This window comes from Neltuma alba, unplaced genomic scaffold (genome assembly GCF_004799145.2).
Source record: "Neltuma alba isolate B1F8T4 unplaced genomic scaffold, ASM479914v2 tig00011591_pilon, whole genome shotgun sequence".
NCBI lineage: Eukaryota > Viridiplantae > Streptophyta > Magnoliopsida > Fabales > Fabaceae > Neltuma > Neltuma alba.
Window position 1 is genome coordinate 701,006 of NW_021636244.1, and position 17,295 is coordinate 718,300.

The 17,295-nt window shown below is 32.4% G+C and overlaps 2 protein-coding genes and 1 non-coding gene across 3 annotated transcripts; 2 read left to right on the forward strand and 1 right to left on the reverse strand.

Moving 5' to 3' along the window:
• Positions 1 to 1,113: 1,113 nt before the first annotated feature.
• LOC114715478 (uncharacterized) lies at positions 1,114 to 2,487 on the forward strand. Its single transcript, XM_028900353.1, has one exon. It carries the CDS (start codon positions 1,331 to 1,333, stop codon positions 1,925 to 1,927), a length of 597 nt encoding a protein of 198 aa, XP_028756186.1. The 5' UTR covers positions 1,114 to 1,330; the 3' UTR covers positions 1,928 to 2,487.
• A 496-nt stretch (positions 2,488 to 2,983) lies between these two features.
• On the forward strand, positions 2,984 to 3,948 carry LOC114715476 (uncharacterized). The gene has a single exon (XM_028900350.1). It carries the CDS (start codon positions 3,076 to 3,078, stop codon positions 3,658 to 3,660), a length of 585 nt encoding a protein of 194 aa, XP_028756183.1. The 5' UTR covers positions 2,984 to 3,075; the 3' UTR covers positions 3,661 to 3,948.
• A 9,540-nt stretch (positions 3,949 to 13,488) lies between these two features.
• Positions 13,489 to 13,561, reverse strand: TRNAK-CUU (transfer RNA lysine (anticodon CUU)). The gene has a single exon. It is a non-coding gene; the product is annotated as a tRNA-Lys (tRNA).
• Between the last annotated feature and the right edge of the window lie 3,734 nt (positions 13,562 to 17,295).

Consider the following 17,295-nt stretch of genomic DNA (forward strand, 5'->3'; position numbering starts at 1 on the left):
AATATGACTTCTTCTTGACCTTATGGTTTAGTAAAACGTATTGACTTACTGAGATGCCATTCTTCAAAGTACTTTATTAGTTACTTTTCACAGACAATTCATGAAAGAACTATGGTAAATCTTCATGCAAAATTAATTCACTTTATCAAAGTGTTAGAGCTACGTCACCAAAGTACTGAAATATGTAATACGTAAACCTTTCTTGTGAGAAAATAAAACAAAACATCAGAAAGAGACTGAAACTTTTTCTGATTAAAATCTTTCTGCAACCAACTTCAACTGCCTTTGTTATTATTATTTTTTTTCTTTTTCGTTTCCTTTTTGAAGGTTTGGTTAAGCCGCTCGCTCGTGAAGTTAGAGTTCATGTATGTGGCAGAGAGGCCATATGATGTGATAAGACCTTGCAAGCTTCTTTCTTTCCCCTCACCTCATAGCTTTACTGCAAAAAGGAGAGAGAGGAAAGTTATTCGTATATGGCTTCACCTTGCCACCATGTGAACGCCTCACAGGTTGGCTACCTGCTCAGTATCCACTGGACCACCAAATCAATGGTAATTATTAAAGAGCTTTTCAGTATCGAAAGCAAGCTACGTTATCACAGATTGATTCTTGATATTCACTTTAAACCAAATGGGGAAGTATCACGGCCAAAAGAAAAGGAAAGTACTTGAGCATTCCAGTATAATACTTATTATATTTCATGGTAATTAATGTGGTTTGTAACTATGCATGGACAGTGTGATTATGACACTTCAAAGTAGCAATACCATGTTATTTGTGTGGGACGAATGTATATGCATGATAGCCTCTTATATATGTAAAGCTACTAATTACTAACAAGTGATATGTAACTAAAAATGATGGATTGCACATGCATATTAATGACCCTAAGAAAAAGTAAGGAAAGAAAAAGGATGAATTCACCTTGCAACATTATCAGCCAAGGAAGAAAAATCATTCATATGAGCCTTTATTTCATGGAGCTACGGCAGCCATGGAAGTTCAGTACTGCTAATTAATGAAAAATTGTCTTTTCTGGGGAGAAAAAGAAAAACTTTCATTAATTGCTCTACTAAGTTTTAAGATAAGTTAAGATTTGTGACTCCTTTTCTTATCAAATCCCCAGAAAAATCTAGCAGTTTCACGACCTTTGAAACTGACACCTGAGTCTCCGACATCCACACAAGCTCACAGTTTCAAGGCCTCAACCATTATAAATACCAACCGCACCTTCCCTCTTCAACCATAGAATTACTGTTAGAAACTTTGTTGGTACCGCTCTTTTCAAAACAAAGTTTCATCGTTTTCCTCTACCTTTTTCAAAGATATCATGGCACCCCACGGAGAATTCTCGCCTGGCTTTACATTCTCCAGGACCAGCAACAACAACGCCAACAGCAACATGTCGAAGCCACCGAGGTTGTCGTCCGACCACCTCCAGAGGACAATCTCAGACATCTCCTTCGAGCTAAGCAAAGAAGGGTTAGATAATCTCACGTCTCTCCCACCAATCTCAGAGGTGGAAGATGCCAAGTGCGAGTGCTGTGGGATGAGCGAAGAGTGCACGCAGGAGTACATAGAGCGCGTGAGGGAGAAGTTCTTAGGAAAGTGGGTGTGTGGGCTGTGTTCTGAGGCAATCAAGGAGGAAATAGAGAAGAACGGAGGGAAGAAAGAGGAAGCCCTAAACACACACATGAACGCGTGTGTTAGGTTCAACAAGTTTGGTAGGGCTTTTCCTGTTTTGTTTCAAGCTGAGGCCATGAAGGAGATGTTGAAGAAGAGCAAGATGGAAGGTAAAGTTAGGGCTAAGTCCATTAGCCCTAGAGATCACAAAGCTGGCCCCAACAAAGTTGGCGCCATTGCTCGTAGTTCAAGCTGTATCCCAGCACTTACAAGAGAGATTAATGATCTCGCAATCGCCAATTAAGTCATGATGTTGGCCAGTTTCTGTATGTGTACGAAGAACCTATGCTCCTATAGATCTGACTGACACTTCAAATCTTCTACTCCTATAGTACTACCTCCCGTCTTTAATATAAGATTTAGTTTGTGGTTTAAATTACAAACTAAATCTTATATTAAAAGCCGATGGTAGTATAATTTTGTTGTGTTCCAGGATCTTTATGAGTATTTTCGTTCTTCATAGGAAAATGAGGGACATGTGGTTTTGTAGCTTAGTTAACCCAATCCCTTTTTTAACTAACTATTTTAAATTTTTTGAACTCTTTTCGTATGAAACCTCCTTCAGCAGTCATATGGATATCTCAAAGCAGTTAGGTATCTGTTTTTTTGGGGATAAACTAGGGTTATATATCACTCATTCATTAGGGTTGTGAGTTTTTTTTTTATCTGGATTGTTCCCATGATTAAAATTGGAGGGTTTTGTATTTGCTTCTTTCTCGTGTGTTTGTATCCAAGTATATATTACAGACTCTGTGTAAGTCATGTACTTATAATGAGGAATAAAGTCCTTTGACGTTATGCATATGTATATGAGTTCTACTATTGTTCAATATCTTGCTTCCCGGAGAACTCTTTTTTTTTTTTTTTGGAACTAATAATACAAAATATCCTTTTTCTTAATTTGGTCAAAAAAAATTTGACCAAAGAAACTTGGTAAAAAAACTCGGCTTACTAATTAATTAAATGGAGAAAAGGAGAGTTTTAATAGTTTAAATTTAAAATTTTCAACTAATAATTTTAAATGAAAAACTAATTTTTGGAAAACGGACAATTAAGAATTTTGTATAATTTATTTCAAATTCTGTATGCAGTAAAATAATTTATTTTAAAAAATAAAAGTAAAAAATTAAATTTGGACGGTCCTTGCTTCCACCAATAATGATCCGTAAATAAGTATAAAAAATAAGAAGAGAGAAGTAGAACAGAATATTCGCGCACCTAAAGGTTATTGTAGCATATATATTGATTAAAGTACAAACATAGCCCAATTTTCTTCTCCTTTTCCCTTCCTTTTCCCCTCTATATATAAGCCCCCAATAACCCTTCTTCTTCAACCCCTCAATTCATCTCTTAATCCCCCCCCTCTCTCTCTCTAAAATTCATTTCCAGAAAATGGAAATGGAAAGCAGTATACCCATAGTGAAGAGAGTGTGGAGCTTAGTTCGTGTGGCCTTCTTCATGTTGAGGAAAGGCGTATCCAAGGGCAAGCTAATGATGGACCTAAACATGATGCTCAAGCGCCGTCGCAAGACCGCCGGCAAAGTTATTTCCAACCTCATGTTCCCCCACCACCACGACGGCAGTTCACACCTTCAGTACTCTGGCCAGCGCGAGTACGAGTTCAGCTGCAGCAATACACCAAACAACTTCTTCTTGCCCGTCGGCAGCAGCAAGCGCCACCGCCAAAGTCGCCACACTCACCAGAGTCACGCACACTTATTTGCTTGTGCTCACGCACCGCCCACTCAGGACGACGAAGTGGTGGTGAAGGCGGTGTTGGCGATGCTGAACAATGACGTCATGATAGAGGCGTCGTCGCCAGCTCTTCCTGGGTTTGGCAGGAGCCCCATGGTGCGTCAGCTGAGGGTGACGGACTCTCCATTCCCATTGCGAGACACCGATGAGGACCACCAGGTAGACAAGGCGGCGGAAGAATTCATAAAGAAGTTTTATAAGGAGTTGAAGAACCAGAGTTGAATCTTCATCGTCATTATCTTTTATATATATATATATATATATATATATAGCTTCTTACTCCATGTTAATTACGTTATGACCGACTACAAAATTTTGAAGTTTGACGTTTATCCCAGCCAGTGTGACGACATGACTTTGGTTCATGTTGTTATTTAATATATCCATGTGATGGGATTTCGTACGTTTAAATTTTGCTTATGAGAATAAGAATTAGGAGTTTACGAGTGTAATGTACTAAAGCTCTCTTTGTTAATTTAATCATACCTATCACTCCTTGTTTCTCTGTTACCAGAGTCAGGGTCACGTTCTTGAGAGTTTCATAAAATGTTACAGGAAGAGTTAATAAAGGGTAACTGTAGGATGACGATGATGCTGTAATAGTAATATAATAATCCAGTTGATTTCGTTCGCTTGTATCCAAATTAATCATATCGATTGCGTATGTTAAGAGTGTTTGCATTAAAAGATAGTTTCAATACAAATGGTTTAAGAAGATATTTTGGAAAAATTAAACCAACACATATTTTGACAAATAACTAATTTAACATATTTTTCTAATCTAGTCAAATTAGTTAAATAGATTTTATATATATTAATGACCGAAAATAGTATGATTTTTCTTATAAAAAGGAAATAGTATATAGGGTTTCAATTCAAGCTGATTAACATGCATGAATTAATATCAATGCTCTTAGCAGAATAAATACTCCCCTACAAGTAGAAGGTCGTGCAATAGTCATCCGTCTGTATCTAATTAAACAAAAATGTATATATTAATTCTTTATAATTATGAAAAATTTAAATTAATACGAAGACGAGTGTTGTATGCTGGCCTAAGAAACTTGAGAGAATAATTGAATCTTCCCTGAGCTACCCTCATGTTCGTACAAGTACAACCTCTCTTGTACTCAAGGAATTTCTGAATATGGCCATAATATTCTTCCTTGCAGAATTTCTCTCGCACACAGATTCATATATAATTCAATTGATCTTTTCTCTTTTTCTTAGTCCACTTTTTTTAATATTTTATTTAGGATGAATCATGAATGCTTATCGCAATTAATTATAAACATGTTTATGATGAATTTAAAGTATTATAGTTTAATTAATATATATCAAATTATTTAAAAATATGAGAATTTAATTTGTACGTATTCTCTAATGCTTGAAAAAAGGATTTGTATTACCTTATGTTTCACATTCGTGTGCTTTTGAGTACGTGACTTTATAGGCGACGCAGACCCCAAAATGTAAAATGAGCAAAGTTGGGGACAGATTATTGTACGACAAAGAAGGAAGGGTATCCCAAGAATTCAAAAAGAAATGTAAAAGAGGTCAATTGCTGAGAGATATGGAAATAATATTTTTCTTGATCCTATTTATTATAAGTCAACTTGTTAATTTTTTAATATGAATGTACTGTGTTATCTTTTATTTATTACTTTTTAAAAATGTATGTATTAATTATGGATAGAATTAAAACATAGTTAAATTTTAAGGCAGAAGTAGTGTTTTTCTTGATTTATGTAATACAGAAGTAGCTTATAAATAAAATCATAGAAGTGTGTGTATGTGTGTGTATATATATAATGTGATCAAATTAAAGTGTGATTTGGTAATAAAGAATTGAGAAAGGGTTTAATTTACAGCAAGAACGGCACTTGCATAAATTAGTTGTAGTGATATGATAGGATTCCACTCACATGTGAATTAAAGTGAGTGTGTATAGGCTGTCTCTTCCCTCCTAAGTCCTAAATATTGTTGCCTTTCCCTAACTTGGCCCCTTTTGCCTTTATTTGCTTTTAATCCCTTTGCTTTTATTTATTTGTTTTTCCTACTTAATGCTTGCTTCTTTTTCCCTTTTCAATATTTCAGATTATCTACAGATTTTATTATTATTAACACTTCATTAATTAACAATTGTATCATGTTCATACTCCTTTTGTGATAGTTTTTAACTACTTGCTAGTAGAATTACTCCCTCTGGTCTTATATAGGAGATTTTTTTTTTTTTTAATGTATGGCACGTTCTTATTCATAAGAGAGGCTACTAATATGTCTAAAATTAGAATCATTTTTCATATTTTTCTTATTAATTATTAGTTAGCCTTATCGCATTAATCATTCAATTACTTTTTCTTCATAAATAAGATTGTTTTTAATAAATAAGTAATATTTTTTCATATTTATCTCAATCATTTAAAAATTTTAACCATTTTTATTCATGTAGTTCAGTTATTTGTATTCTATAAAGAGGACAAGAGCAAAGGAGATTCTTGTCACTCATGTATAAGTTGCTATATTGTACTTTTCTTAAAAATCATTTTCATTGAATTCAGACTAAAATAGAAATAATATGTTAATTCTCATTAATCTGAAAATAATAATAAGTTAAAGTATTAAAATTAAACTGAAACGGATTAAACAAATACTGATTAAACAAAACGTGTCTTAGATCATCGTTGAATACTGAATTCATATCCGCCCATAAGATCAAACCAACCATTGTGGTGTTTATTTTTATTTATTAAATATAAATATGGTAAGTGGTTGCTTTAATTGCAAGAAAGTGTGATGGGGAAGATCACATATAAACAAGGAAACAAAGTGAGTGGCTCCGCAATATTCACTTTGTTTAATTTAATTACTCAATAATTAAAACCATTGAATTCACCTTTAGCCTTTAGCCTTTAGGCTTTACCTAATACCTTAATTACGTATGCGATCCAAATGGTAGTGCATAACAAAACAAGGGAGTTTAGTTTAAAAGCAAATATCTAATTAAAACCAAAACAAGGCCAGGGTTGGTTTAGCTCCATGGTTATGCAGATTTTAATTAAATATCAGGCGATTAATTTTCTTCTAAATTATCTCATTGTTGTTTTTCTTTTTTTAATTAAAGAAGCAGGCACTAACAGTCTAAGATTATAAGTAGGATTTAACACGTATCCTCTCACTAGAAAGTGCTAATGCCATTAGATTACAAAGCCTTCCGCCCCATTGCTGGTTTTAATGGGCTTGTATTTTCCCCAATATGAGCACTTCCGTGTGAATTTTTTTTTCTTCAAGACATTGATTTTTAATTAATACTATGTTCAATTAAATATGATATCATTTTACTGGCTGACGCATGGTAGTTAATTTAAATAACGGTGAAAGAAGACAAGTAGACAACAATGAGACAATAAATGAGGGTGACTATGAAAAAAATAGAGATAAAATTAAGTGCTTGTGTTTGCAAGTCAAAAATGTTACAAAGAATCAGTAAGAACCAAGTCCAAAGATGTCGATTTCAGCCAATAATAATTGTGTAAGAAAAACTTATTTATATAAATATATATTAAATTACATATATCATACAGATTTTTATTTTTGGAGGGCAAAAACGTGGACTTTCTTTCTTTCTTGTTTTTTTTTTAAATAATCATTTAGACTTTGCTTCAAGTAATCTCCGGTGACATTAAGAAATATAATAAATGGGTGGCCTGTAAATGGGAAACGTGTCACCTTTTGAAGCCGTCTATTCCTTGTTCTTTTAACATGCTTCACGTGTAATAATTTTATTATTATATCATAATAATTTTTTATCGGTCTACCATAATAATTTTAATACAACAAATCAATGAAAAGTTGTCAATACGACATTCATTCTGACTTTTTAAATACTTAAATATTCATTTTTTTCAACTTTAAATATACATATATTATTTCGATAATATACAAGAGTGTTAGTATCTTTTATTAGACTTTATTGTAAATCTGATATTTTTAAAAACATTTTACGTAAAAATCATAAATAATACCACTTATTTTTCACATTATGCATGTAAAAGAGGCTCACTTGATTTTCTCTGTTTTATGATTCTTGGACGAATTTGATAGCTCCTCGATTATTATTTTGTGATCTAATTTTTCGAGCTAATTAATAAAATGCATAAGTAATTTTTTATTTTTGTTGCATAAACATGCCATATATAGAGTTCTGAATATTTGAATATGCATATCTGGCATAAATTTTCATGATGTCCACTTAATTACTAACGTATATGAACATGTTGGTCCGAGTTTGAAGAATTGTGTTTTTAAAAGAGTAACTTGAGACTTTGAATCAAAATCTGAGAGCATTATTCAATGACGAGGACACAGAATTCCCAAATTCAACGTTTAAGTTGCAAATGGATATTTATTAATATTGTATTGCAACAAATTGCACCAATTGCTCCTTAACTCGTCATCATAATTTTAGTTTGCGCATCGCTCTCGTATAGAAACTTCTGGGACAGTCCAAACTTCATATATACAAACTCAATCAAAATTAATATTAATTTTAATTAATCAAAGCCAAGAGCCCAAGACTTGAACACCGAGTACACAGTTTGAAATCTAGGAAGATTGCCACGGGATTTCCATATGAAAAGGGGGGGAAAAAGAATTTGTTTTGTTTAAGAAAAAGGAAATAATGAGGGAAAAAAGGAGCAAGTAATAGATGTAGATTTTACTTTTTAAGTTTTAATTACAGTGATACTAATACATGGGTAATTTGAAGTTGTGCTACTATTAATCATAAGATGCTTCCTTTAATTGCGTGCGGAGATAAAATGATTACAGAATCGAACTTTTTAGCTGTCTGCCAGCATTGCATTGCTTTCTATAAAAGTTCTCTCATAAAAGTTCAATTAAATGCTTAACTTTGAAAAATAATTAGGCTGGGCCGATTAATGAGAAGTAGGGCTATAATTGCCCACGATAGAGTGAGGTCTTATACCATAAAGTGTTTTAATTCATATCACTAATCATAATTTAGTTTTCAAATATGCCGAGAAAATTTAGCTAGCATGCATGCATGCAGATCAATGATAATGATTTTTTTTTAATGTAGTTATCAATAATTTTTTTTTATTTGTGAATCACCTTTCGAAAGTCATATACTCCCTCTAGTCCAAAATATAAGGTGCTTTCTAGAAGAGATTGAATATCAATATGGAAAATAGATGTGAGACAAATTTGAATGGGGTCAAAGTTGAAATTTTTTTTTTCTCCAGTTTAAAATATACCATCGTAAATATAAGATTTAATTACATTGCAAACTAGATTTTATACTGCAAGAGGTTGACTGTTTAAATTTGCCAATGTTTAGGCGGACTGAAATGTTCACATGACCAAAATAAAAGCACCCATAAGCCATATAATCAACTTCTTGAAAGCTTAAACGCAGACATACTTTTACCCTTTTCTAAGCTTTATTTGAAAGCCAATTTATGTTGTTCTCCATCAATAATGTTCCAATGAAAAAAGAAAAGTTCTCTATTAATTGTTCACAAAAATAAAAAGTTTAAACCTTAAAAGGCCGCTCTAATGAACTGTTGAGTTCTTCCCAATGGCTCTTTCATAAACATGCATGCTCTTTTCTTAATTTACCCGATTAATACTAATTAATTTCTTGCTACTTTAATTAACTTGGAAGCTTAGCCTGAGTTCAAATTTCATTTTAATCGAGAACACACTAACAATGTGACTCGTTTTAAATTCCAATGAATGTTTCATAATCTTATTTATAAATTACTTCCACCATGTTTTATCAAAATAAACAAAAATTTTAAATATCATTAATTTTACCTTAAAATTTAATAACTTTCTAACTTTATTCATATTTAATATATACATTATTTTAAAAAATAACAATCTATGTAATAATTTATGAGGGATAAAATAGTACGTTTATACTAAAAATTCAATTATGTGACTTACAAAAAGGATAAAAAAAAAATTCACTTTCTACCTTATAACTAGGATTAAAGGAGTACTAGAAAACATGTTAACAATAATATTCCCTATGATCCTACCAACCAGAAAAAATAGATTTTATCTAATCCTTTTTTAATACAATTAGTCAATTATCTCATCCTTTTTACCGCAACCTTTTGAGAAGTTTGTCTCAATCCTTTTTATTAAACTCTCCTCTCGAAATTGTCTGTTGCATTAATTATTTTTAATTTACAAACAAAGTCCTTAATTACTTCCAATTAAGTATAATGAGGCGGAAGTAGATCATCAAGACAGTGGGTTCCAATGATTCCTTTGAGGGCCGGGTAACTATGAAAAAATAATGCAAATTATTATTGACAAATTTATTTTGGGTAATTAAATTAACTAATCTTTTAATTATCACGAGGTAATAAAAAAGTCCTTGCATTGATATTGAGGAGTAGAGAAGTAGATCTAATAATACTCCTTCGGTCCTTAATATAAGGGGGTGTTTGGATGAGGCAAAACCATGGTTTGTAGAATAGCTTCTGGAGAATAAATTCTGGAGAGAATAGATTTTGAAAGAATAGATTTTCTGGAAAAGTGATTCTGATAAAGTGAGAGTGTTTGGATAATTATTGTCAGAAGTGCTTTTTGATATGTAGAAATTACTAAAAAGGACATAAGTTTAAATGATAATTACATATAATATATATTTCATAATATATGTTTATTTGAAGTAATAAATTTATTAATAATATATATTTTGGCAACATAATAAATATGGCATAAATAATATAAATAATAAGAAATTAGTGTGTATATATTAATAAAATAAATAAATATGTTTTATTTTGCCAAATAATTGTACCCCTTGAGCTGAATGAGTACCCCCCGCGTGCTGAATGAGTACCCCCCGCGTGCTTTCCCTCCGTGAGCTGACTGTTGAGTCCCTCCTCAGAAGCTACGCCGCGCCTGCTTATCTGGAACCAAGGTTTTGCCCAAAACCTTGGTTTTAAAAAAAATGAGGGTGTTTGGCAAATTTTTTGCCAAACCATGGTTTGGCAAAAAAGCCAAACACCCCCTAAGACTCAATTATTAAGTTGGTTTTGATCCTAAATATAAGACTCATTTCTCACATTTATCAATTTTCTCTAAATTACCCTTATGGATACTCTATCAACCATAATCAAGTAGAAGAGGAAGATGGGGTATTCAGAAAGATGATTATGGTATTTTAAGAAAAATGTGTCACATTTCTTATAATTAACTAACTCACCTAATTTTTTAAATCTAATCAAATTAGTTAAATGGGTGTTATATTAAGGGCTGAAAGAGTACATTTTATGAGCTTAGAGCCGAACGAAAGGAAGAAGCAGGGCTAGCTGGATCATTTTGTTTCTAATACAAACTGGTTGTGTAATGACAAAACTGGGCTTTGGGGTATTTTCTTAGGCACCATAATCTAATAAAAGATTACGATCCCAATAATCAAAGTTTCTGTGCATATTAATATATTAATCTCTCCCCTACACACTTGGAAGATCATTATTCATAAATACTTGATTTTTTTGGAACGTTTGTCTTAATTGTTTTATCTTTAATAATTGCAAGTTGTTGGTCCGTCCATATCACTTTAATAGACATGCATGATGATAATACAACCCCATATGTATACATGATTGAGATTTTGGTTGTTTTTTTTAATTTGGTTTTGATTTTGAAGTTAATTATTATTAAGTGATCTATGACTTTAATTAAACTAATATTGTGTAGCTATTTCATATGTACACCCTAGCATATTTCTCTGCGGACTAATCTCTGGTGTGGTCCCATTTCCCTGTGGCATCAAATAATAAGTCCAAGATTATTATATATAAAATTAAATTCTTTTAATATTTTGGTCAATTCTGGATTTGAACTTCGGGGGATAAGATCAGTATTAAATCACTGTTTCATTTTTAATAGTATTACTAAACTTAGTGGTTATTAATTTAGCACGTATGCAAGGCAAAGTCGATTTATAATTTTATTTATAATTTATATATAAGTGATTGATTTATTTGATCATTTGTCGTATATTATATTGGAACGTGATACAAGAACACAACATGAAACTGAGGTAAACTAAATAGAAATCAGTTGCATAATTTATTGATTTTCTTTGTATAATTATAGCTTTTGTTTTCCCTTCTTGGTTTTCTTCCCTTCTTACATAGAGTAATTTTTTAATAAGGAAGAAAATTTATTAAAGTCATCCATAAAGAGAAGACCAAGGTTCATCAAACTAAATAACCTGGAATTAGCATAGTTATTAATTTTGTGGTGTAGAAACATGCCATTCGTTTGCAAAAGTGCTTTCAAAACGTACGGGAAAATCTGAAGGGAGATATTTTGCTCTCTCTCTCTCTCTCTCTCTCTCTCTCTATATATATATATATATATATATTCATGCATGTAGACAAAAACTCATCAAGTCGGCTATTTTTTTCCCCTTTAATGCTGAGTTTTCTTTTCCTCTAACAGTGTCCTAATTACAAATTATTTCATTAATCCAAAACTCTAACACATGTCTTCTTGTTTATTCGTGAGACTGCCATGTGTCCACTAAATTATTCAATATTCAACCCATTTATAATTATAATATGCCCCATATGGGTGCGTGGGGTATGTATGCATATAAGTGTTTTCACAGCAAATATAATCAAAATGAGGAAGGGTAGCGTGGGATATATGCAAATGCAAGTTAAAATATTGAGTTTTTTTCCCTCTTTTTGGCCAAAGTTAAAATATTGAGTTGATGATTTAATTATTAGATATATTACTCGATTCGATACTAAATGTAAGAGTCAATTAAAGAATCTAACTTATTAATGAATTAATTTTCAATATAAATAATTAAAGGATATTTTTAAAATAATATAAATTTTCTTATATTCAAGACTGATGACAGTGATATTCTCAAACAAGATTATTGTTTTCAAAATCTTTTTATGAAGTAGCAATATTTTCCAAGATATTTGCTTACAACTATTGATGGACAAAAGATGCGTTCGCTTTATAATTAAACTATAGGAAGCTAGAAAAAAGTTTGGCAACAATTCAATGATTGAGAAGTGTTTCAAAATGACGGAAAGATGAAATATAAATGGACAAATTTAACTGGCACAAAAATGTAAATTAAAGTGGTCTTCTAGATTTGAGTTTATTGAAAAGGACAAACGAATTAAAGAGCTAATAGAAGGCAGGCAACTATTGCTCAATTATTGAACTTTTACGTGGATCCACTAATTTTTCCTATGGTTTATTTAAGAATGAAATAAACAGATGTCCTTTTTATTTTTTTTATCATAAAAAGGTATTGTTGTCCAAAAAATATTTATACAGAGATATTATATGCTCCTATTTGAGATAGTTATGATTTTATTGAAACCACATTTAGAATTAAAGTTCTGCCCCTCCTAAAATATATTTCCATTCATTCTTTTATTAACCGTCTAAACAAATAAATCACCTATTTCGGCATGTTTTGTCAGAGCAAACTACCTTCCTTATTAACTCAAATGTTTTTTTTAAACACATTTTTAAAAATACAATATGAGAATCTTTTAATCATGTTTTGAAGTTGGCAACAAAAAAAAATTCATGTTTTAAACGTTGATTAATTATTTAAGTTTTTATATAACTTTTATATGAAAAAGTATTCAGAATTTCAATCAAGTTTTGATATTTTTCCTACACTAAATATTCCTCAATTTTTTTTCAATTTTCTAAACATTGATTAAAGAAAAAAAAGAGAGAAAGAAAGCATTCTTTTTTTGAGATGCAAGGGAGCGGGTTTGAACCCCCGCGCGCACGCACCCAACACACACACGATATCAAAGAAAGCATTCCTGATAATGCAAAATAAAATCATCTCCAACAAACGAGCTTATTTTGGGTTTACTGGTGACAGAGTATAGGGCCAATGTACAATGGGCTGCTCTGAATATTATTCATTCATTAATGATATTGGAGGATTGAAATGGGTATTTGGGCCCATGGGGAAAAAAAACAAAGCTAAAATTTTTAAAAAAGCATACACGCCCACCGTGGGGCTCGAACCCACGACCACAAGGTTAAGAGCCTTGCGCTCTACCGACTGAGCTAGACGGGCTGTTGATATGCGTCGTTTGTCGTATTTAACATGAAATTGAAGTAGAGTAGGAAAGCTAAACACCAAAATGATAGCCTTTTAACCTTAAATTTATATCATTCTCTTAATATTTGGTGTGCTTCGTTAAGAAAATTTATTCCCTCTTCAAATTAAATAAATGTCTAGACAATGTGTTATTATAAAAAAATTAATTAAAATTACTTATGCATTTTCAATTAAATCTTGTGTTTTATTATTGAACGTCCACTCAAAACATTTTTTTTTTTTAACAACGTTTTCTCCTGAAAAACATAGGAAGATAATCCCCATTAATTTGTTCAGATGGGTTCTGGCGTTACAATAAATTCATCGTCCTAATGGATCGCGGCTATGGAGGGAATAATGCCCGTTTAAAACGAAAAAAAAAAGAAAGAAATAACGGCAAAAGTTATTATAAGTCACTTTTAGAAGAAAAAAAAGTGATCTTAAATATAAATTATTATAAAATATTTAATGTTTATTTTTTAATTTTATTCAAAAGAAAAAAGGAGATGAAAAAGGAAAAATGACAGATAAAGAAGTTTGAAAATGTGAAATGCCAATTTGGGAAGCTAAGGAAATGTAATTACAGATAGGGAAGTCTTTCCCAAATTGGAATTTTGAAATTCAGTGAAATAACAAAAATGCCCTTTGTCTTTTTTTTTTTAAATCCCCTCACCGGTGTTTCTTGTTATGTATGAGAAAAAGTTGTTTTGTTAATATCAAGTTTAGACTTGTCATTTTCCAGTAAAGACGTGTTATTTTCAAATAAATTATGGTCATTTTTAATTAACGTACATGCTATTTCTTGTTATGTATAAGAAAAAGTTGCATTGTTAGTATCAAGTTTAGACTTGTTATTTTTCAGTAAAGACGTATCGTTTTTAAATCAATTATGGTCATTTTTAGTTAATGTACATGCTGCTACATGTTATGTATAAGAAAAAGTTGCTTTGTTAATATCAAATTTAGACTTGTTATTTCTCAATTAAGACTTGTCATCCTCAGATAAATTGTTGTCACGTGCTGGAGTCATAGTAAAAGAATTAATTAACTTATATTTTTGTTTGCATTATAAAATTAAGAAATCTTTGATGACCCAATGGCCATCTTCCTTTTTGTTGGCCCAAGTGGTCAAGGGGTTGTGGAATCAAATCCCACCCCTGCCACTTAAAACCATATTATCCCATTCAAAAAAAAAATATTGTTATAAAAATCCTTCACCGGCAGCCACCACACCAGTGGCCGGTGCAGGTGGCCAGAGGTGGTTGGCGGCTGCCGGAGGCCAGTCGCCGGTGGTGGTTGCCGGTCGCCAGCCACCGGTAAGGGGTTGGGATTTTAAAAAAAAAAAAAGAAAGACAAAGGGCATTTTTGTCATTTCACTGAATTTCAAAATTCTAATTTGGGAAGGATTTCCCTATCTGTAATTACATTTCCTTAGCTTTCCAAATTGACATTTCACATTTTTAAACTTCTTTATCTGTCATTTTCCTGATGAAAAATGGAAGAATAATTTATAAATAACAAAGAGAGAAAAAAAAATTGTAGGTAAAAGATGCAATTCTACTGCAAATATGCAATCAATTCTTGAGGATGTTTTAAAACTCATTGAAAATTTTGAAATCTGCACCGAGAAAGTGTGAACATGTCCTTTTGGGAGGTTGAAAAAGACGGGGTCTTGATTTGATGTTGCACGGCTACACGTCTGTACCTCTTGTATGTCAAATAATATGAACAAAATGCATTTGGCATTTATTTGAATTTTATTTTTATTTAATTTTTGATGTCATTAAATTGATTATATTTTAAATAAATTATACCATATCTAATCTTAATTGTAACACACCGTCTATAGTTCTGATGTTAACTATAAGATCTTATTTATAATTTATAAACGAAATCTTATAATTAAAATTAGAAGTAGTATTACTTCTGGTTCTTAATATAAGATTTTATTTGATTTTTATTTTAATCCTAAATATAAAGTCCTAATCCACTTTGTGTCTAATATTTATGTCTTTTTTCTTAAAGTAATCCTTCTAATAATAGTAATTTTAACTAACACACTTGATTAGTAAGGATTTTTTAGGAGAGACAATACATATTTATTGCAAATAAATAACTTAACTTATTTTCTTAATTTCTTCAAATTAGTCAATTATCTTTTATAATTAAAACCGGAAGTAGTATTATTTTAATCAGTTGACTTCTAACTGATTCATTTCAAACCACTAATCCAACTAATGTTTCAAACTAGTCCAGTCTTACAGTATTTTGGATTGAAATATCGGAAAATTGTTCATAATTGGTTAAAAACAGAAGAAAGTAATTAAATTAAAATGTTACTCACTTAATTTTAAATATAATGATTACAGTTTTCTAAGCGTTATCTATCCGTCCGATTGCGATAATCAACGGTCTCAAGAGAATGTCAGGGAACACGAACACACGTAATCATAAATTCAGTCATCTTTTTCGCGCAGAGCATTATATTTGCTGAGTTATCTTTCTCTGGAAGTAATCGAGCATTCCCTCCACTTCATCTCCTCTCTCTCTCTCCTTTGACGCTTTCCCGCCTTCATTCCTTCATTTTCAGTGTAATCATTTACAAAGCCCTAACCTTCATTGCAGTGCTGCATTCCGGCAGGAATCGACTGGTTCTGAATCACTTCTCTGAATCTCCTTTTTTTTTTCCCCTCCCGGGTGGGAGTTGTTCGTGCTGGATTTGACGGTGGTCATCGGAAGGCGGGTAGAGTGACATAGCGCCGCAAAGTTTCTATTTTTTGCCACATTGTATTTGGTATTCCTGAGAGTGGGATGGGATTTGAAGGATGAACGATGCCGGTGCAACGTAGTGGACTGCACAAGGGCTGAGCAGTAGCGAAGCAACAGCAATAGAAGAAGCAACCTAATCCGATGGAAGAAGGCGAAGCTATTCCGACGACGACAAGGAAGAGAACGGCGGAGGCGGCGGCAGGTCGGGAGTATAACAAGCGGCAGAAGCAGCAGCGGAGGTGGATGTGGTCAATGACAGTGTAGTTGTGCCGGCCAAGGAAGAGGAATCGAAAAGGAGTTTGGACGAAGCTCTTCTTGGGGTTGGCACCACAGGCGGTGGGGCCAGTGGTGGAGGGGAGAAGAAGAAGAAACGGGGAAGAAGAAAATGGATGATGATGATGATAGCGGAGCTTGGAGCAGCGATAATAAGTGGGATACCCCTCCTCTTCCTAAGGTTTGTAATATTTGTTCTCTTATGAAATCCAACGCATTATAAGCGCACTTTGTTGTGGACTCCTTTAAAACGGGAGCTCCTTTATATAAAAATGATCATTTGAATTGAATAAAAGCATTTCAACTATGATGTATTGCTATTTTACTCGTTATGGTGACAGGTTCAAGTGGGCGGTTCCCCTTTGTATAAAGTAGGAAGAAAACTGGGGAAGGGTGGATATGGACAAGTAATGTGGGTCGTCGCCGTGTTAGTGGTGAAAATATGAATGAGAGAACTGGACCTGAAGCTGTGGAGGTACATTGTCCTGCCGTTATTCCATGAGTAGTGATATTTTTAAATTTTTTAATCTTTTTACTATCTGTTAGTTTAATGTCTGAAAAGCTCAGCTTTCATCTCTTTCAGGTCGCATTGAAATTTGAGCATAGGGGACCACCAGACGAGTGGCGAGTGTACGAGTGAGTGAGATGATTGATTCTTTTAATTCTTC

Coding starts and splice junctions, on each gene's coding strand:
- LOC114715478 (XM_028900353.1), top strand. CDS start 1,331: ATGGCACCCCACGGAGAATTCTCGCCTGGCTTTACATTCTCCAGGACC.
- LOC114715476 (XM_028900350.1), top strand. CDS start 3,076: ATGGAAATGGAAAGCAGTATACCCATAGTGAAGAGAGTGTGGAGCTTA.